We start from the raw sequence: 22,769 nt of genomic DNA on the forward strand, positions 1-22,769 counted from the left end.
GCCCCACTACAATTGCAGACAAAAAAGAAGGGGAAACTTAACAAAACTAAAAGATAGAACATAGAATCATAGGGCTGAAAGGGACCTCAGAGATCTTCTAGTCTCAACACCCTTCTCAAAAGAGGAAACCGTATACTATCTCAGTCAATTAGTTGTCCAGTTTATTTTTGAAAACCTTCAGTGACGAAGCATCCACAAATCTGGGAGACTATTTATTCCACTGATTAATTGTTCTTAATGTCAGAAAAATTCTCATTTCTAAGTTGGATCTCTCTTTAACAAGCTTCCACCTATTATTTCTTGTTTTTCTCTCTGATGCTTTAGACAATGTCATTCCCTCTTCTCTCTGGGCAGCGCCTCAAATACTGGAAAACAGTTATCATGTCACCCCTAATTCTTCTCTTTCATAAGTAAACATACCTCCCACCCTCAACTGTTCATCATATGATTTAGCCTCCAGACCAGTAGTGGGTTTCACTTACCTTCGCTACAGTTTTGGAATTGTGAGTGTGCGTGTGCGCGCTCACTTCACTAGCTTCTGCACATGCACAGAACCTTCTGCGCATGTGCAGAGCATCCATGATGATGTCCGAGCGAGTGGGCGGAGCCTCCCGCCAGCGCCGCTACCGGTTCGCCTGAACTGGGCCAAACCGGTAGAAACCCACCATTGCTCCAAACCCTTTATCATCTTTGTTGTTCTTCTCTGCACACTTTCTAGAGCAGAGGCCCCCAACCTTTTGGGCACTAAGGACTGGTTCTGTGGAGAGAGGTTTTGCCACAAATCGGAGAGGGCGAGCTTTTGCGTGCTGCCTGCATCCCGCATATGGAGCTTTGGTTGTTTGCGTGACCTGGTTACTGGCATCCCACAGACTGGTGCCAGTCCATGGACTGGGGGTTGGGGACTCCTGTTCTAAGGTCTCGACATCTCATTTTGTATCCTGGTGACCAGAACTGTACGCAGTATTCCAAGTGTGGCCTTATTATTGCAATATAAAATGGCATTATCACTGCTCTTGATTTGCCCGTAGTAATAGTTTACCTTCCTTATGGAACAGAAATTAATAAGACAGAAAATCTTGAAAAGTTTTTCTTAGAAAGAGTAAATGGGATATTTTAATTAAAAGGGGGGAGTTGGTGAGCTTTTCTGAAACAATATCAGCAATAAATAAGCACATTTTACCAGACATGGGCAAATCATGAACCTCCACATAGTCCTGGACCCCACTCTAATCAGATTAACTAGCATGGTTAATAGGGGTGACTGAAGATGTAGCTTGTGTCACTGTACTTTACCGGGAGATAGGACTGCTTGAAGATGTCTTCAGAGGAGAACTAGCAGGCATTTTGCCTTTAGAGAGCATGAATGGACAAAGCATCTCTGGCATATCTACCATTTGTGCAGACACCTCACTGCATGGGAAATATGGATTTTGCCTATAGGGAGGAATCCATGAGGGACTTGCTTAACAAATCATTACTATGATTTTGGGGTAAAAATAAAGGCTGAAGCAGCACATGTTCCAGCCTCACTTCCAAACTCCAGATTTGATGAGAGTTATTTCAGAGGACTTTTTCAAGGCACTCACCAAAGGAATCAATTCGCTTTGGTTTTTGGGAATAGCGCCCTCCTATCCCCAGAACAGATTACTGTAGATTACCCTTTTAATGCTGCTATATTTTTCTTTGGCATATTTTTCTTCAGATATGGGATGAGTCATATTACCAGCTGGCATGCATTTCCTATACTCATGCCAAAAACAGTACTGGATCTCAGCCTTCTTGCATACATGCATTATTAAATGCAGGTTTGGTACTATATGCTTTATCATTCTAGCTCATCATATTTGTATCCAAGAAATGCAGAATAAAGTTTTGTGAGAATAATTTTATGACCTGGTAAAACTGATCAGAAGATAATTTTATGAGATTTAGAACCTGGGTTCCTACATTGTACACCTTTTAACACATTACTGTGGGACACATCCATTATTCCTAGTTCTTTATTTTTATAAGAACAGATAGCAGTAAAATCAATGCAAGCACAGTTTATAGAATGTATTTATTTGTGTAAGATCTAACATTAGTAAAAAAAATACTGTAATCTAAACCATCTCTGTTTAATTAGGGCACTCTGCCCTTCATGACAAGTAATTTAATATAATACAAATAATTATCTTTGTACATATCTCACCCTGATCAAATGGTTCTCTAAACACAGAATTCGTCTTACAGCGGCATAAATTTATCTCACTCAAAATAGGCACAAACAAAGCATTCTTCAACAGCCCCATCTACCATTGTCCTTTACTCATTAAGCTGCCTTTTTTGAACATTTACTAGAATAAAGAAGTGGAAGAAGCATTAAGTAACCAGCTTCAGCCTCCTCATCCATCCAGACAGGCTTCAGAGGGGCTTACTCTGCAGATATGCCAGCTTCCTCTTTACAACTTTACAGAGGATTCAAGTTCCCCGCTGCCCGCTGGACTCTACAGCGCCTGGCTAAGTAGTGCAGCCTGATGATTAGAGTCTCATCCAAAACAAGGAAGGAAAAGAGGCGCCAGGCAGGCAGCTTTCTTCACCCAGTGCATCCCCAGAAGCCTATCTCTATCCAGAATTCCTCCTCTCCCTCCCCCCGCCGCCCCCAATTGTGCCCCTCCAGTTGAGGTTTGCATTTGGATTTGGCTCCCCCGTGGCATTGGGAAGCATTTGAGAATTCATTGAGTTCAGACAAAACCCACTTTCTGGTTCTGGCATAGTCTGCCTCCGCATTAGAAACTAGTCATGGCATGTGGGAAATGGAAATCAGCATTCATTACGGGTGTCCCAAAGGTGTTTTTCCAAAAGGCGTCTGGACTTTGCTTTTTCTTGAAGACCTTTCACTTCTCACGAAAAAGAAAGTCCAGCTGCCTTTTGAAAAAAGCACCTTTGAGACAACCATGACCTGGATGAGTGAGCATTTCCATAGACATTCATTATGGGTGTTTTTAAAATCCCTGCATACTGTGACCACCAGCCTCTGCGGAGCCTTTTCTCTTTATATAATTGCAGGTGTCAGATTGCGACCCGTCAGCCCTTCACCCCAACTTTGGGAAGTCTCTTGGGGCGCCCCTTGATATTCAGGATCGCCTTTCTGCCACCTGTGCGGAGAGGAGGACCCAGGAATCCCCCATTGCCACCTCCATAAGGGGGGAACCAAAGAACTGCTCGCGCCCCGCCCGTGGGAGCCAAGCAGACGGGAGGAACGCCTTACCTTCCACGGCGGAGGACAACAGCAGCAGCAGTAACAGTGGCAGCCCCCGAGACCCTTTCATGGCGGCCAGGCAGGCTTTTTCAGACTCCGATCCGGGCGCTCTGGGGCTCCCCTTTCTCATCACCCCGACCCGCGGTCGCCTCGGGCGCTGAGCTACCGCCACAAAACTTCCCTCCGGCCAGATTGCTGGCCCAAAACAAAAGTTCTCGGGCAACTCACGAAGAGGCGGATCCAAGGAGAAAGGCCCGCCCTCCAACTCGGTACTGGTGGGGAGAGGTGGGTTACGCGGGGGTGGGACGGTCCTGCCCTGCGGCTGAGAGCGAATAGAGGAGGACGGATCGGGGTGGGGGGAGGAGGAATTCTGGATCGGGATAGCGGGATTGGATCCAATGTAGAGAAATAGGATTCAGAAGGAGAGGGAGGGAGGGAGGGAGAGAGCGCGCCCTTGGAGAATTGTAGCTACCTGAGGGGGACTGATAGGGAAGGATGATAAGCGTCCTGGTGTTCTGAAGGCTCTGATTGCAGAAGACTGCAGACGGGGTTCCCTTCGTGAAATGCAAACCACTGATACTGCTTTGTCAAGCTTTAATCTTCGGATCTTCATTTCTATAATAACCCTTGAGCTTGTTGTAGAAATGAACCCTGAAATGTTACTTGCATTTCCCAAGTTTTAAAAAAAATCCCCTTCCTCTATGCAAGGTTTATGTGCAGGCATTGCATGGTAGCATCAGAGGAAAGTCTATGGTGTTGTGATATTCAAGAACTCTTGAATATCGATTATTCTTTTTGTAGTTTTAGAGGTAAAATGATGGGATTTAAGTCACCAGTGGGATTTAATAGGCTTTATTTAGATTCCCTCTACAATTCCTCTGATAACTGGATAATGATTTCTCCATAACCTGACATCTGCTAAAATATTATCTTTCTAAAAAGCTGTATGGCTTTTTAAATTCCCTAGAATTTATAGAGCTTTAATGTGAAATTCTACAGAATATTTAATGCCATTTATGAAATTTAAAAGAAGCAGAACTGAATTCATGCAATGGCCTTTTGCAGTCAAAAAGATTTGAAAGACTCCAGATAAGTTTGGAAATAATACTTCCTAATCTAACACATATAAAAAGAATGTGCCTCTCCACCAAGCTATAAACCTTGCTCTATAAATGATGTATAATTTAGCTACCATCTTAAAAAAAAGTTTACCAGAGAACTATAAAGTAATTCAAGTGAGACTTGTTATGCAAATCAATGTTGTCCTGAATCTAATTCTTGAGCTCTATGTCTGCTTTCTAAAAAGTCCCCTGAAAAAGATTTGAGTTTTTCAAATCTAAATTACTAATCAGGAAAGAAAACCCAGCAGGCAGTAAATGGTTAAAAGCTTTCTCTCAGCTTTCACATTAAAGACCCAATCCACAATGTTTATTTTTCCATAAAATGGGGAATGGGGTGGTAGGGGCGAGGAGAGAAAATGAGAGACATGATCATATGTTTATTAATGGTACATATAATTTAAATCTGACCTGAACTTTCATAGGATCTGAAATGTTTACTTTTTGACGGGAAAGATTTTCTATAATTTTGCTAGATTAGCATTAGATTAGGTATCTTTGATTTAGTAATAAATGTATTAGTATTTTAGGGTTTCCAAGACTCTTTTATTATAGTTGCTGCTATACATATCTTTCTCTCCTAAAATTAAAGAACATCGAAGACATAGGGCCTTGTAAAGTGCATGTCAAAAGCAAATAAATAAAAATGAGGACAGGAAACCAATACATTCCTTTTTTTTAAATTTTGAAAAATGTGCAGTATATATTCTAATTCATTATCTATTCTAAACTGTACTTCTGGCAATGTATTGAGTTTCTGCTTCTCTCCTTTGGCCCCAGCAACAGTTTAACATCTTGAAGTAATCAGCAGCTAAGAAAAGGCACACGCTGCCGCCGCCGCTAGCATAGAAGGGCCAAGCTAGACGTGATGGCAGCAGCCATATGTTACTGCCAGGTTCCTCTGAAACAGAGGGAGGGAAAAATAAATATAAAGCACAGAATGCGGAGATGGAGGGGGGGGCTGTTGATCCTCCTCAGAATTTCTTCTCCCCTTTCCTGGCTGTTTTTCTTTGAGTGAGCTAATCTGTACCATAAGGAGGGAAATGCACATTTTGAGAAAAGCAGTTTCAACCAGAAAAAGGCAGTTGGAGAAGGGGTAATTGAGCACCCGTTCTTATGCTTTAATTCACCTCCCCCTGTTGTTGTTGTTGTTTTAGAAAATTAGGCAGGGGCAGTAAGCTGACAAGCTGGCTCTCACAGATGAGAAATCTAGTTAACAAAATAATTGGAAAACCTACGGTGACCCTTTTCTTTTCTTTCCAAATTAGGTTCTCTGTTTTCCTGTGTTCTTTTAATTCCCAAGTAGTTTACAGATTAACAGAGTTGGAAGGGACCTTGTAGCTATATAGTCCACACACACACCCGCCCAAGCAGGAGACCCTACACTGTTTCTGACAAATGGTAGTCCTATCTCTTCTTGAAAGCCTCCAGTGATGAAGCTCCCACAACTTCCAAGGGCAAGCTGTTTCATTGGTTGATTGTTCTCACCATCAAAAAATTTCTCCTTATTTCTAGGTTGAATCTCTCCTTGAAAATTTCCATCCATTATTCCTTGTCTGGCCTTCAGGTGCCTTGCAAAATAGCTTGACCCCTTCCTCTCTGTGGCAGCCCCTCAAATATTGGAACAGTGCTATCATGTCTTCCCTGGTCCTTCTCTTCGCTAGACTAGCAATGCCTAGTTCTTATAATCGTTCTTCATATGCTTTTGTCTCCAGTCCCCTAATCATCCTGGTAGTTGTATCTGAAAATTCTTTAAAAACAATCAATTTATTTATTATTTATTTATTTATTTATTTATTTATTAGTCATATTTCTATGCCGCCCACTCTCCGAGGACTCTGGGCGGCTTACACCAAAGACAGTATACTAAATAGCATATTGCCTCCAACAATCTGGGTCCTCATTTTACCTACCTCGGAAGGCTGGAAGGCTGAGTCAACCTTGAGCCGGTGAGATTTGATCCGCTGATCTGCTGAACTAGCAGTCAGCTGAAGTAGCTGCAGTACTGCACTCTAACTACTGCGCCACCTCGGCTCCTCCTTATTGTTACTGTTGCATGATGATGATGATGATAATGATAATGACAACATTATCAAAGCTGCCTTCTACTGGGTCAGATTCTTCATCCCATCTTCATCCCATCTATCTTGAAGTAATGTACACTGACTTTAAGCAAGCAACAGTTTATCAAATCATGTGGGAATAATACGATCCTTTTAACCAGCTTTTATGGAAAGACCATATGCATTTGGAAAGTCCCATTAGCAGGCACTCTCTTCATACCTGTTTGTATAGGTATATGGACTGATGCTGGAATATGAGAGCTTTTCACAGAAGTGTGACATGTGCATAATAGGTTTATTCAACAATGCACTTATTTTTGAACATTTTGGGAAGTTAGTTCAAATTTCTGATCATATTCACAGTCTGTGGTAAATGATTACCACAGAATTAGTATTCATGCTTTATAGATAAATAGGCAGAAGAAACTCACCAACACATACTAAGGCAAAAAAGCAAAATGAATGCCCATCCCTTAAAACTCAGCTTACTTAGTGTTTTTAAGGAAAACATTTTTCTGTGGGTGTCTGAGACATAGTACGGTAAAAAGAAAAATGAAGCTTTCAAAGTGGGTGATGCAAAGAATTTCTCTGAGCAAAATACAGATAATCTAGTCTATGTGCACAATTTTGAACAAAATCTATGAAAGACTTAGTGGTTTAAGGGTACTGGCCGGGAAAGGGCCAGAACAAAGAAAGCAATGGATACAACTTGCAAAGTGAAAAAATATGGAGAGATGCTATAGATTTCCTTACAGTATTTTAACCTTCATAACATAACAAGATTTGCTAAAGAGAAACAATAAAAGGATTGAGACTTTCAGTTTCATGTTCTTCTGGGTGTGGGATGTTAGTCTTAATGTTTCAGGGTTGGGCTATTTTCTTCTCAGAGTTCAGGATTGACAAAGGTTTCCTTTATGGGTTTATGGTTGAGTGAATGCTTGAATGCTTTTGAAATTAGATATACATTTAAAGCTGATGCATTCACTCAGAATTGTTTGTTGGGATTTTAATTTTCTATTTTTTTCCCCAACATAGGCTGGCAAATAATTTTGATTTTGTGAGCTCATGAAAGGGTTTTGGACCATACCATAAGAAACACTGGTTTAAATGGTCCTTTTCCAGTTCAGTGTTGCTTTGTTGCTAACTTTGCTTTCTTTTCTCATGATTGTTTCCATTGTTTTTACTGCTACAGAAAATTTGTCTGGAAGGAAGGAACATATGGGTTGCTGCACATATATTTTGAGAAGCAGATCATAAATTGTTCATCAAGGATAAAAAAATCCTTTAATAAGAAATCCTAGAGCAGTGACATGCATATCAAAGACAATACATCATGTTTTGAGTGATACATCAACATCCACCAACAACTATTCGAAAGCACACTGTTTTCATGCAATTTTCAGAGGTGACACAAGAGTGAGGTGTGATCTAATGCAGCCTCGGAGTTTGTTCCACTCATATTTCATTTTTGTAATTATTTGATGTTTCTTTACATAACACAAAGCTATATTTTTTTCAAATAAATGAATATGTAAAAAATTGTTTCTCTTTTGTTCAGTGAGTTGGGAATGACATGCCAGCAGAATCAAGTTAGGCATTTTCCGAATTTTTGACACACCCAGTCAAAAAGGGTCATTATCAGTGCTAAAGGCACAATGAAGGTTGCCTGACACCTAGTGGAGATGAATTTAATTGTTCATTATTTCATTGCTTATTTCAAATCTTTTCAAAGTCACCAATAGGAATGTGCTTACTTGTCAGGAGTTGAAGAGAATTTAATTTGATTAATATCCTGAAAACAGATGAAGAGTTTTGTAATAATATTAATATTTTATTTAATGGAGTTTCCAAACTGGACTTTCTTTCTGGAATTAGCACCATGTATAGATTCCAGGATTTTTCATTGTTCTCTTGTCAAACTAGCAGCCATTTTCCTGAGTTTCAATGTTTTTCATCTGAGGACTAACTACGATATTATGAACATTTTCTTGAAGCAAATGACAAATTACTTAGGGGTTTTTTTTATTGTAGTTTTGAGTGAAACATTTTATTGCAAACAAAAGTGAAAATCATGCTAATCTTGATATAACCCAAGCTCATATCTTTAAGCCATGTTGCTGTTATATCTGGAGTTTGTAGTCAACAAAACTTCTTCCACATTTTAGAGAACTCTTTTTAATCCTTTCTAAGACTTTCATTGAATTTCTACTTAATTTCTAAATCTATATGGCAAATAACTTAACTACATTTATAGAACTCCCTAAAACATTTGAAATCTGGTCACATCTATAGAGATCCAAATGTCATGGGGGTGATTCTGTATGTGTATTTATATAAAGTTGAATAATGTAGTGGTTAGAGTATCACCCTTGATGTTGGAGACTGAGGTTCGTATTCCAGCTGGTACCAACTTTACTTGTAGGATTCTTTGGATAAAGACCACCTAATGCTTAACCTGCCTACCTCAAATATTAGTGTGACCCAAACTAAGAGCATCATATTGGCTCAGATGTCACATAGATTAACAAGGGCTGTGTCAGGGTAATTATGATTTAATGCTGACTAGCCAATGTAAGGCTGATGCAACTGTAAAGCTGATGAAATGTAAGGCTGATGCAATGAGAATGAATAAGCATTGGTATAGCTTTTTTAAGATTCTGAAGGGGTCCACACAAATCTTTTACCCCTTTAAGAGGTGTTTATAAATTTCAGCCAGGAGAGGGTGTATTCTCACTCCTTGTGTCCGGTATTCATTGCAGAGTTCTCCCTGTTAAAGTTGAAGAAGAATGATTGCTTGCCTGGATTTGCTTAGAACATGTATGTCTATATATATCTTGTAGATAAACCACTGTTTGAAAAACCTCTGTGTACCGTATTTTGCTCCTGGGCTGTCTCAAAATAGTAGTTGTGCTGTAAACACTCTGACAGCATGCATCAGATGTTGGGGAATCATGACAATCTTATCATAAATTGGCTACTGGAACAAACCATACATGTATTGGACAAGAGAACCTGGAATTGATGGAATGTTAATACAGTACACCTAATGAGAGGCAATATCTGAAACATATGAGGGAACTATGGATGGACAGAAGACTTGCGCCCACACTAATTAAAAAACAGTTAACTACTCAGCATTTCAACATAGTGAAAATTAAACTGCTCTCACAGCTTGAGATAGACCAGCTACACATTATCTCCTGGATTCAAGAAGACCCAGAAGAACAACTCCTTCCTTTGCCTCTTGTAACAACTTATATTTATCTTGCTACACAAATTTAGATATATCCTTTTACCATTGTTTAAATGATGCATCAGTTGTCAAAAGAAGTATTGTCTGAAGTGAAAACATTCTAGGCAAGACTTTCACTTTAATCATAGAAATTCTCCTCAGCAATGCCAGTTGTAGTTTCTCCAATCTTAACATATCTTTTTAAATTTCATTCCATGTCTTTGCATAGTTATTTTGAAATAGCATACAATTCATATTTGTCATAGTGATACTCAAATATTTTAGCTTTTTCTCAATCTTAAAACCTGTGTATTCAGGAATTGTTTAGTCTTGCATTTTCATATTTTTGTTAACATCTTCATCTTATGTTTATTAATCTTAACACCTGCTAATGTACACATTCTTTTAATTTGCCCATTGTTTCAATCCCTCTTTTAAAAAAGTCTTCAAAAATCAACATCAAATCATCGGCAAAAGCCCTTAACTTAAAAGTCTCCTTTTAAATTTTTACTCCCACAGTCCTCTCATCTTTCTTATGTCTCTATTCAGTATTTCAAAAACCAAAATAAACAAAAGAGTGGACTATGGGCAGCCTGTCTTACTCCTTTTTGTATCTCACATTGTTTTGTTATAGCAATGGCACTGAGACTTATATACTGCTTCATAGTGCTTCACAGCAGGAATCCCCAATCTGTGGGCCATGGTTCACTTGAAACCGGGCAGTCCCACTTGCAAGAGCCACAGAGCACTGACACTTGTGGCCCCACTCGCGCGAATGGCAGGGCGCACGGGTCCACAGCTTATGTGAATGAAGCTGTGCGTGTGCCTGCTCCTTGCACAAAACCATCCCTTCTTCCCCCCTCCCCATGATCGGCCACCAACCTGGAAAGGTTAGGAATGCTGCTTTACAGCGCTCTCTGTGGTTTACAGAGTCAGCATATTACCCCCAACAATCTGAGTCTTCATTTTACTGATTTCATAAGGATAGAAAGCTGAGACAATCTTGACCAGGTCAGGAATGAATTCCTGGCAGTTGGCAGAGTTAGCCTGCAATACTGCATTCTAACCTACAACACCACCATGGCTCCTGTGTTTTGCTTTGCTATATCTCCATTATCCATTATTTGTGCTTTCTGTAAAATATAAATCAAACTTACCATTTTATAAAATTATCTTCAAAATTTCTATTTTCTAAAACCTTGAACAGGAAATCCCAGTTCAAATTCTCAAAGGTCTTTGCATCTAAGAGAATCATTGTGACCTGTTTTTCATTATGTTGCTCCAAATACTCTAAAATATCCAACAGTGTTGGATATGCTTTTTTAATGCTTTTTTAAAGATAAAAACCCACATTTATCCTCACAAATAAATTATTCCAAAATTATTTTCAGTATATCAGCTAGAATTGTTGTGAATAACTTGTAACAATTGTTGAAATAATTGTTTAATATATCAATCTAGGATTTCTTTTTAAAATAAAATGTTGTCCCTCTTCAGATATTACTGCTATATTGGCTTTCCCCCCCCCAACTCTCTGGTATCTTTCCTCCCAGTAGGATAGAGTTCATTGTGTATTGGTAGAGACTGTACAAGCTCATTCTCAAAAGCATTTATTAAATTGCTTGTTGAACCCTGCTTTTCTGTATTTCCATTCTACATATACCGGTATTTAATTTTCACTGCTGATATGGGCTAGTCATAGGATGTGCCTACCAAAAAAAAAAAGCCAACAGAATACCTACCACATAAATAGAATAGCAGCATCTAAGTCATGAGAAATAATAGTTCCTCTTTAGGAAAGGTCAAATTGAGAATTGTGCTCTGATTCTGGACTCTTCAGTTTAAGAAGGAAGCAGAAAATATAAATAGATTCAGAGGAAGGCAACAAAAATGAACTTGGATAGGATAACCAATCCATGAGAAGAAAGGTTGAAGGATTGAGGGAAGACATTACATTTGAATGCCTGTCATGTAAGAAAGGACAAAGATTTAATGACCACTTCTCTTGAGAACAGAATCCTGACTTCTGGCTGAACATTAGGAGAAGCTTAACTGTAAAAGCAGTTCAACAATGGAACTAATTATCAAAATGGTTATACAGTACATTTTCCTACTTCTAGAGGAACCTTAATAAGGGGAGATGATTTCAGCAACTCTCAATTTCTATTCCTCCATCACTTATTACTTTGCATGTAATTATTTTTTACCTTTTCTCTTTTCCTACTTAAAACTGTCGGAATTAAAATCTGATCCATGTCTTCTTATTCCAAGTTGGGAGAGAGACGTAGCAAAAATGAATTGGAGGCAGGATGCAGTTTTGGAAAGGAGGTCTTTAAGCCTGACTAGGTGGCTCAGTGGCTAAGAAACCAAGCTTGTTGATCAGAAATGCCAGCACTTTGCCGGTTCGAAACCCTAGTACAGGTCTCCTAGTACAGGTTTGAATCCCTATACAGGGGTTGGACTAGATGACCTCCAAGGTCCCTTCCAACTCTGTTACTGTTATTGTCTCCATTTATTTGGTAGCCAGAAACAACAGTGACAGCAGCAGGTTTCTGGGGTGACTGACAAATTGGGGTTGAGAGTATATGGGCTTTTATACAATTTTTTTGGGGGGCTTTGTGATTGAGATGTCTGTTCTTATGCAAGAATATGTCCTTTAATATTTTAATGACTGTTGCCAGATTCCTATGGGATTATGTAGGGGTCGTGACTGACTCTACAGGCAAAAGAGGAAATGCAAATCCTAGGTGTTTTGTTTGCCTGAACTAATCTGGTCAGTTTTGGCTCCTTGCCGATTGTGCTGCTTATTTGGAGTTGCAGCTACCCTTTGTTTATGGAGGAATGGCCAAAATGTCCATTCATAAAGCCTAGTCTCTTCAGGTTTCTGCTTGAGGCTGTTTTCTGTTTGTTAAGGAGATTTTTTCCCTTCTTTTCTCCTTTAGGGGAAATATTCTATTCTGCCTCTTTTAATATTCTGTAGAATATTTTATTCTGGAGAGGGGGGCCTTCTCACAAAACAAAGCTAGATTCTATTTATTTCTTGTTAGATTAATTTATCTCTCTATGGACAAGATAGGGGCATATACCTCAATGCTACATGGTTTGAGAATTTAGACCAACAAAGTTCTGTCCCACAAGTTCAGTGCCACTAACCATTGATTAAAGAAGCTCTAGTTCTGGATTTCTTGGATTCAATTATATGACTTTCCTATTCTAATTTTATAATTCCCTGGTTTTTCAAATCAAAAGTCATCAAATTAGCTGTTTAAAAACATGAGACTTAAACTGTGACTCAGATTTTTATTAGCATTTGCATATCCTTTCTGTAAAATTGTGCTACAATTATTTATTCTGAAGAATGAGTCCTTCCATTTATTGTAGGAATGAATGGTTACTTGTTTATTCTAAATTTTAAAAAATAGTCCTGCGGACTCTTTAACAACCAATGAAAATGGTAGGACACATAATAAAAAAGCCATATACTCATTACTGATTGCAAGAGTTTCCACTGGCTTAATGAATCCAAGCAGGAAATGGAATGCTAAAATTATTCTTGGTCCAATCCCCCGTCCCCAAAAGCATGTTTAAAAACACAATTGCTTCGAGCAGTGCAATTTCCAGGGATAGATAATTTCCATATTGAAGAATGATTTTCTGCATACTAATTTGGTACAACAATGATATACTTCAGAAAGCATATTGTACAAATTTAAAGATCATGGTGGAAACTTGATTGTAAATTGTTTCAAATATAGGCCCTTTAGGGCTTGATTTATTGGTTATCTGCGACATCAGAAACCAGGATAAGTAACATGTATTGTGTATAGACACTGAAGTAGCAGTGAAATGTTCTTGTGATCCATCTCTTTAAAGAAAAGTCATAGAATTTAGCATCTTTTAAAATTTCCAAAAGATCAAGTGCTTTCCAACAACAACATAAATGGTACAGTAATTTCTCTTTGAAGTTATTATGGAGCTGCATCTCTGAGAAAAACGTATGCTTACGATTAACATGACTATTTTATATTGAGCGGTTTTAAAATACCAATCCATAGTTGTTAGTTATTTAAACTTATCATGGAGGAACTGAGATCAGCCCTCTGTTGGGGACATCTGTTCTATTAAATGCTGTTATATTCTGTAGCTTAATAAGCTGATTGATCATTCCTAGGGTCAGACTGATATGAAAACATTAATTTATTTGAAACACAGCAGTACAATTAGCAAATAATCTTGTAACATTTAAAAAGCCAACACATTTATTATAGCACATTTGCACACAGAGCTTGTCAAAAAGTATGCGAAAAATTATCTTCAGTGGCAAATGTATGAATTCAAAGGGAAAAAATAAAACAGATGAGATGGATGACATGCAATAATAATAATAATAATGCAGTGGAGAAAGTAAAAATCTCTTTTGAATAGCCATGCTATACCTGAAAAAAAGGTAAAGTTCCTTTCCCTCACATGAGATACCAAATTAACAGTTACTATCTCATCGTTCTTATAAAGGGTAAACTATATTCTGTTCTTGGTTAATGAACAAAGAACATCAGAGTGTGAACTTTTGAAAGGGTTCTTTGTATTTGTGCAAAGTGAATTTATTGGTACATTTAGTTCTGTTCCTCAACCATATAAAAAAGAAAAATGTTTTTAATCAGTTCATTTTTTTATATGTTATCTGCCACAGTTATACAATAGCTGGTGCTTTGGGACTGAATGAGACTGCTGCTGCACTACAATAATTGATTTATCCCGCAAGTTCTGAATGAGTTGTCTCAGTCCAAGGCACAGTTTGCAGGAAGCATCGCTTGGCATATTAATGTGTTGGATGACCTCCAGGGACTTGTCACTAAGAAAAGGGTTCTTCAACAGATGAGCCTTATTGAACGCTTGCATAACTGTGACATTTGCATTCATTTGCCTGAAAACAACTTGATCTAATAATACACTATCTGGGAAAATAATAAGAACTTGCTTTGGTGGGTTTATCGAAATTTATGAGATTTGCTTGTTAGCCATTTCCTGGAACAGTAAGTCACTGAATATCAATTTAGTGAATGTGCAATTAAAAATAGAATAATACACTTTTAAAAAAATATTATTTTTACAATCTAACATTTTTTTTTTAGTTTTAATTTTTACAATATTGTTTTATGTCTTTTTTTTCCTAGTTTTGCTGTAACTGGTTTCCACAGAAACAAGGATGATCATAGCTGGATGCAAGCAGAGTTTGCAACGTTTTGGATTTAAAAAAAAAAAAAAAGCTTCTGAAAGTAGGGATGATTTAGCACCTGTTGCAATTTCTTAAAATCAAAAACATATTTTCCTGAAATCATACTGGCAGTATGTGATTGAGGAAAAATATTCTTATAATACAGTACTCTCCTTGCAGAGGACAAAGTACAATATAATCAACTTGAACCAAAGAATGAGTCTTTTCTCTATGTAATTTAGATTCTCGAGATTTATAATATATAGCTGGGATTATGACTGAAACCTGTATAATAATAATAAATCCAGATTGTTGGGGCAATATGCTGACTCTAAACTGCTTAGACAGGGCTGTAAAGCACTGTGAAGCAGTATATAAATCTAAGTGCTATTGTTATAATAAAGATATGGAGAATCCATTTATGTTGTCCAGTGGTCAAATTCCAGGTACTAGGTATTTGATTCAAGAGAATATTATCCTCTGAAAATTTTAGCTTTTGTTCCACCATCACACTTATATATAGTCAGCTACTTTCTCCCAGAAGGCAGTCAGTATACGACATTGTAATAACATGTTTTAAAGAAACATTGTTCTTATTACATCTCCAACATAACACTGAGTTATAGGCTAACTAACACAGTAACTGTTTCAGGCACATTGTTAGAAAGAGTAATCAAAGGGAAAAACCACGAAAGGCTCCGGTTGGACTAGAAAACCTCCAAGGTCCCTTCCAGCCCTATTATTCTATGATTCTATGTCTTGCTTAAAAAATCAGGAAGGATAGCATCAAAGTAAACCCTGCTATATCAAACAACTAAGTTTTTTGAGTGTCAATGAGTATATGGAGGTGATATTTGATAACAATATTTTAATGTTTGGATTTTTAAAATCTGTTGATGAGGTTGGCTTCTTCTTTAAATAGATAGGAAAAAGATATTGGGATAATAGCAAATAACTTAATGAAGATGTTGACTTGATGCATGGCAGTTTTGACAAAGGCAAATTTGATCAAATCAGTGAGAAAAGAATTGAACTAAAATTACTAATATAATAATACCCATTATACAAATCTACATATATCTGCAGTATTGCATATAGCTCAAGTCTCCACATTTGAAAGAAAATATAATATATCAGGAAAAAAATATAAAAGAGGCAATTAAAATAATTAAGGAGCTCAAATAGTTCCATTTAAATGAAAAAAAAGGCAAGGTATGTAAAACCATGCATAGGTTTTGCTTCATCTTATGAACATTTATTATTGCCTAACCTTTAATACTAATCTTTGATACTCTATTTCATCAGACGCATTCAATTTTGTCCATAGTACAATTATTTTCTCCAATGGTCAACATTCTCTTGATTAAGTGAGATTAGATGACAATGAGACCAAAGGGAAGTAAACTAAATGGGAAGTAAGCTCCCCCAGCACTTGTCCCTTAGAATGTTTACCAGAGATTTATGAGACCTCTACCAGGGGTGGGTTCTACTTACCTTTACTACTGGTTTGCATCGTGCCTGCACACGCGCGCACGCTCTTCTGCGCATGCACAGATCAACTTTGATGATGTCTGGGTCAGTGGGTGGAGTCTCTCGCTGGTTTTACTACCGGTTCTTGCGATCCGCTCCGAACCGGGGGCAACCCACCACTGACCTCTACCTGACCTTATTTAAGCCCCTAAAATCTGGTCCTTCCCCTAGCTTGATTGATATATCCTTAGTAAGAGTTGTTTTGGACGTGTTAGCATAGTTCCTTGGACGTGTTTTGTATTCTTCTATTTTTGTTTCATGTTGTATTCCATGCAGAGTTGGGATGGAAGTCAGTAGACCTGCCCTATACATTTATTAAATCAGGTGGAAGAAGCACAGACAGCAGTAATTAGCGTCATTAACAGTTGCCATGTTGACTGGATATTAAAATTGGATTTTTTTCTGAACTGATTGATTAAAATTGATCTCTGCTCATTTACCCAGCCAAAAATTCTATTAATATGGATTAGGTATCATGTAATTCACTGAACAAACTGGTACTTTCCAGATATGTTAAACTACAGCTTTCATTCACAGCATGAAAGATATCTGTTGTGCACTTAAGATCTTTCTGTTTCACCAAGCCGGGCTGGCATAAATTTTCAAATTGTCTAAATTCTATGCTGAGGATCTTAACTGATGAGCCAAATTGGTTTAATTATTTTAAATTGTTTTTATTTCACATTTTTATATGTATGTTATTCTGACTGTTCACCGCCCTGAGTCCTTCGGGAGAAGGGCGGTATAAAAATTAATTAATTAATTTAATAATAATAATAATAATAATAATAATAATAATAATAATAATAATAATAATAATAATAATATAATCCAAACAAATCTGATGATGATGATGATGATATATTAGTATACATATTAAGGTCGGAGTACCATTTCTTTTAGAAACAGAATATGGCAACAAATACAGTGCCCTCACTGCTTTGGTTGAAAAAAAATCAAAATAATTGACATGCCTCATTTTAAAAATCAGGTCAAATCTACAATTTGTGTAGACTATGTACACGTTACATTTTGATGTGCACTCCTACCATATATTGTTTCAGATTACAAGGTCTAATTTATTTTAAAAAACATTCACAAAAAACAAAAACAAAATATTTTTTGCAAATAACAACAACAAAAAAGCATGATGCACATTAATGTAGATGTAGAACAATATAGGTGCTGGCTTCAACTTCCCAAATTCCCAAGCCTCCCTTTCTGGAAGTTGAAATTCACACAACTTCAAGCTGCCAAGGATGAGAAACACGGTCTTAAATCGAGTTCAGTTTATTCTGAGGGTGCTTGGTGCTCTCTTGGTTTTCTTGCAGATGCAGACCTTTCATTACCTAAACTAGGTAACATCACTGATGCTACCTAGTTGGAGTAATGAAACATTTGCAATAAAACAAACAAGCTCAGAGAGCACCAAGGACCCCTGATGTCAACCCTGAGCAAGAAATATTCTCCTTTATCAGTTTATTCTATTATCTGGGACCAATATGTCAACATTTTGCATGGATCACCCGTTTACATCTCAAATGACAGGCAGGAGGCCGTCTCTGAGTTCACTAAGCGGAGATTGGACTGTGCTAAAACCAATCACGTCGTCCTTCCCTACAGCCAGCAACCAATTGCCATAGAAACAGCGGAGGGTGCACTATCCTCAGCCTTCTTATCACCATAGTAACAACCGAAAGACTCCGTTCCTTCGCTCGCTTCTTCGTACCCAGCGCCGTATTCCCAATAAGACGAAACAGAAGAAAGGCGCTTTCTCTTTCGCCAACCCGAGAAACTCATCAATTCCCGCTGTAGGCCCCGCCCCTCGTTCCTCGCGGAGGGTGATGGGAATTCCAAGATGGCCGCGCCCGCTTGAGAACCTGAAAGCGGGGGGTACTTGCTGCTGCAACTGTAATCGCTATCTGAGGGGAGACACAGGGAGAAGCCGCTGCAGCTTAGGCCCGCAGCCGATCGCCCTTTCCTGTGTCACTCAGGTCCGTGAGTCCCTCTGCCTCCCACAGCTTATCACAGGTAGTTCCCGCCTTCCTTTAGCTTTCCAATCCATCAAAGGCTGGCATGCACGTTGCACGTCCAGGGACTCCTCGGAGTGTTTCTAACTCATCCATCCATTCATCATCAGTAGTTATGACAAATTTGTGCTCTCAAAGTGATGATCACTGACGCAGAAAGCAGTTGTGGTTATTTTCCTTTTTTTGGAGTTGACATTTTCAGGCTTTTTTTCCAAAATTTTCAAAGGATGTACCAAAGAGGGGAAAAAGTAAAGTGACAGTATTTTTATTTGAAACTGCAAATGAGTAATCATAAGTAGAAACAATATCAACAGTTATATTGAAAGGGAGTGAGGAAGAATCTCACTCTTGCAATTTTTAAATATGATGTAGGCAATAAAATGGTGTAACAATTTTGCATTATTCTATAATTTATGCCCATTTATTTGGCAGTAATTTTTAAACTCATTGGATCCTTCTGAGTGTGGTATAGTTTATGGTTATTATAAAGCAACTTTATATCTTAGAATATCAATATATATTGTTTTACTGTATCTCCGAAGATTGTCCCGCACATATAATAAGGAGTGTGTTATTGCAAATACTTTGTCAAATGAAAGGCTATAGCTTCTTTGGAATTCAGCAATCCATTTCAAATGTTTGTGCTAAATCACTAGAGATAGCAATTTGCATTGATTATTAGGTAGAATTTTTATAATGATATTTTGGTTGATGATTTCCAATGCACTGAAAGATGGACTTCGCGGTTAAGAGATTTTAGTTTAGTTCCTTCTTTAGTTACAAATTTATGATTTTGAGGGATATTCATATCAATGAGGCTAACAAGAATTGCACAGTATTGTGTATGCTTTGAAGGATCCTGTGTAATCTGGTTTCTGTTTTGGACTTGCTTTAGAAATAATGTTGATATTTGGAACTCATGTCGAACATCTATGAAGAGAGGTTAACAATGATTGCAGCAGGGGATTTGCAGGAGTTTGTCCCTTTTGGCCGTGACCACTGCAAACATCATCCTAATGCGCTGAACCTGCAACTACGGCAGCTGCAACCAGCCTCAGAACTTTGGTCATCAGATGGAGCAGCTGGTTTGGTGGGGTCACTTCAGGAAGTTACCATCCATGAGAAGCACAAGGTAGAAATGCTTTTGAAAACAGTATATTTAGCAAATTTGTACTTAGCATAGAATGAGAAACTGATAAGGCAGTAAAGTGGATAGGATAGGGGAAATATATTCTGTTAAACATGTTTCTGGGTTTTTAGAAATTCATAGGTAAACATTGAATTGATACAGCATTTAAAAAGTGAATAAAAGCATTGATCACACAAGTAGAGCATAAATAGGTTTGTAGAGCTTAGAACTTAATCAACAGATAAACATCAGCATTTAAGACTGATTCTTTATTTTGGGAATGCTTACTATCTGCCAAATGTAATTTATTCATAAGCATACGGTATTAGTACGAAAAATTGCTGAGAAATTCAGGAAAACAAGGTGATACTTGAAACACATTTTGCTTTTGTCACTGATGCTAGCTAGAAAACACCTAAACTTTTGTGGTCAGTTTTTAAAAATAATTTTTACATTAGCCTTTTTAGAAAGTTAAATCCACTAATCTTCAACTACCACCAGAACTACCAGAATAAGTTATGTAGTATCATCATTTTTTTTTTTCAAACCACACTTATGATCTAAATGAGCATTACTGCACAATAATAGTGATTCATTTTTTTTTCCTTTTAGGAAAGTTGGAAGTTAAGGAAGGGCATCAGTGAGGTTGGGGAAGAAGTAGAATATGATGAAGAACTATATGTGGCTGGTAATATGGTCATTTGGAGCAGAGGAAGTAAAAGCCAATCTTCAGCAGTTTATAAAGCATTTACTGTTGACAGCTCTGTTCTGCAGGTATGAAAAGTGGTACGGTATAGAGTTTGTTTAGCTACATTGCCAAGGAAAGTTAAAGTCATGATTGCCTTTATTCTTTTATGTTCAGGATTTGTTTCAAATTTGTTTTGAAAATAATGACCAGAGAATGGAGAAAAAGCTTCATTAGCACAACTTAATGTTCATGTGATCTATAATTTCAGTTCCTGATTTTTATATATACTTCAGCTTAAAAAACATCTGTCCAGAAGAATGTGGCATATGAGAACAAGATTACATGACTGAAAAACAAGGGATTTTTTCCTCAGCAGATTGTATCCTGCTTAAAAAAATTCCCCTGAAATGGTTATTGTCCTACTAATAATGAGAACATTCTTTCTTCTACTTGGAAAAAAAAAAGCATGAGATACAAATGATTTTCAGGAGGAAAATAGTGGAAAAGAAGAGGATTTATCGTTTCTCATAAAATCAAAGTCCTGACCTAATTTCAATGTCCCACATCTTTGCTTTAAAAAAAAATCAGGCAAGACAGCCAGTCTTCATTTAATGTCCACTTGTTCAAAGATACAAGTTCTTACAATGAGTTCTCACAGATGTGGCTGTCACAGCATCCTTATGATCATGTGTTTGCACGTCAGGTGCTTAGCAACTGGCTCGCAGTTATCGCATTGCAACATCCCATCCTCATGAGATCACCTTTTGCAACCTTCACTGCTGGTTTCTAACAAGCAAAGTCAAAGGGGAAACTGGCAGGAGGCCTCAGATGGCAATTATATAACTGCAGGATGCTGCAACCACACAGGAGTCACCTAACAATAGCAACTTGTCAGTGTGGTCATGTGACATTGCCACTTACAACCATGTTGCTTAGTCATTGCTTAGTTTCCAGTCCCAATTACTGTTGTTAAGTGAGGACTTCCTGTAACCTGCACATTTGGCCTTAGTTTTCAGGACAGAATGTTGGCATTCCAAGCTTAATCAATGGAATCATAAGAAAAGCATGCAGTTTCAGAACAGGTTCCCCCCAACCTTTCCTTCATCTCTAGAGTAGGAGTGACGTAACCGTGTAAAGTAACTGTGTAAAGTTACTCTGGATTAACAATGTTTTGGTGGGGTGAGAGGTTTTTTTTTTTTTTGCTTTAATTTATATGCCACCCTTCTCCGGAGACTCAGGGCGGCTTACAATGCGTTTGTTGTGGCTCCGTTACCTGAGCCTGTGTCATCGGCAGGAGAGGACTCCGAGAGTGAAGGAGAGGAGTTGGCAAGGCCTCCCTCTCCAGGACCGTCCTCTCTGGCAATGCCTTCGGTGTCCGCCGAAGGTCAAGAGATAGGCCCGGGGCCAAGCACGTCCACGCAGCCACAGGTGGACAGTAATGAGGGAGATGAGTCTTGGCTGGATCCTCGGCAGCGTCACAGAGATAAGCGCGCACAACAGAAGAAGAGGCGTGCCAGAGATTAAGCTGAGTCACTGGACAACACCCCACAGGGTATAAGAGGGGGTGAGGTGGCCATTCAGACTCTGTGACGGACAAAACTAACTACTATTGAGTCACATTGCATCTCTGGAAATAACATTATCTGCCTTGGATTTAATTACGGACTGGACTTGACAATTCTTGAACTGTGTGTATTTTGTTTATGAGTAAAGTCTTGGCAAGCAGCTACTGGGTTGCTGCCAATCCTCTTATCGAAAGAATTGGTTGTCTGCCAGTTTATTTAACCCCCGGCTGTCTGTTTGTGTGCGTGTGTGAGACGGGGACAGAACATCGTTAAGCAATAGCCTTCATACTTTTGTATATTTATACAAAGTCAGCTTATTGCCCCCACAATCTGGGTCCTCATTTTACCTACCTTTGAAAGGATGGAAGGCTGAGTCAACCTTGAGCCTGGTGAGCTTTCTTCTTTTTCAGGATATTTTTTTCATTTTGTTTTACCTTCTAATGTCTCACTATTATGTATGGATGTTGCCATTTTAGCGGAGCTATACTGAAGCCAGAATTTGAACATCAAAATGATAATACCATAGTTCCATGATGGTGAACCTATGGCACGCGTGCCACAGATGGCACACGGAGCATCTCTGTGTACATGCCCGCGTGCCTCCCACTGGCCAGCTAATTTTTGGGTCTCTGCTGGGAGGCGTGCACGCATGTACGGGGTTGAGGGGTTTGTGTGTGCATGTGCCCCCCGTGCCCCTTTTTTGTCCCAGGAGGCTTCAGGTATGCCTGCTAGCACAAAAATGGGGTGTGGGGAGTGCAGCATGCCCCCCACCCCGTCTTTTGTCCCAGGAGGCTTCAGGGAGACATGCTAGCACCAAAATGGGGGTCGCATACTTATGCGCGCTCCCATGGGGGCGGGGAAAGCATGGGGGGTCACGTGTGCATGCACAGGAGGTGGGGGGAGGACGGGTTGCGCATGCATGTGCAGGGCGGGACCTGCGAGGGGCATTTCATTATGG

The 22,769-nt window shown here is 38.6% G+C and overlaps 2 protein-coding genes across 21 annotated transcripts in view; one reads left to right on the top strand and one right to left on the bottom strand.

The window, feature by feature from the left end:
- The window catches only part of MERTK (MER proto-oncogene, tyrosine kinase), a 67,192-nt gene extending 63,682 nt beyond the window's left edge, over positions 1–3,510 (bottom strand). The window contains exon 1 of one of the 2 annotated variants that reach the window (XM_034427544.3): positions 3,251–3,510. In XM_034427544.3, coding sequence (XP_034283435.2) covers positions 3,251–3,371 — 121 coding nt within the window. In that variant the 5' untranslated portion in view covers positions 3,372–3,510. The remainder of the gene's footprint in view (positions 1–3,250) is intronic. The other variant, XM_087883255.1, reaches the window with a different exon arrangement.
- Positions 3,511–17,999: 14,489 nt separating this feature from the next.
- The window catches only part of ANAPC1 (anaphase promoting complex subunit 1), a 57,726-nt gene continuing 52,956 nt past the window's right edge, over positions 18,000–22,769 (top strand). For 10 of the 19 annotated variants that reach the window (XR_015731558.1, XM_034427531.3, XM_034427536.3 and 7 more), the window contains exons 1-3: positions 18,019–18,430; positions 19,325–19,561; positions 20,171–20,332. Coding sequence is in view for 18 of the 19 variants with exons in the window: in XM_034427531.3 (XP_034283422.2) it covers positions 19,349–19,561; positions 20,171–20,332 (375 nt within the window). In the remaining variant the exon portion in view is untranslated. Of the gene's footprint in view, positions 18,431–19,324; positions 19,562–20,170; positions 20,333–22,769 lie in introns of all 19 variants that reach the window. The other 9 variants (XM_034427532.3, XM_087883261.1, XM_087883257.1 and 6 more) reach the window with 1 other exon arrangement.

This window comes from Pantherophis guttatus, chromosome 1, assembly GCF_059756535.1.
Source record: "Pantherophis guttatus breed Tessera chromosome 1, ASM5975653v1, whole genome shotgun sequence".
Taxonomy (NCBI): Eukaryota; Metazoa; Chordata; class Lepidosauria; order Squamata; family Colubridae; genus Pantherophis; species Pantherophis guttatus.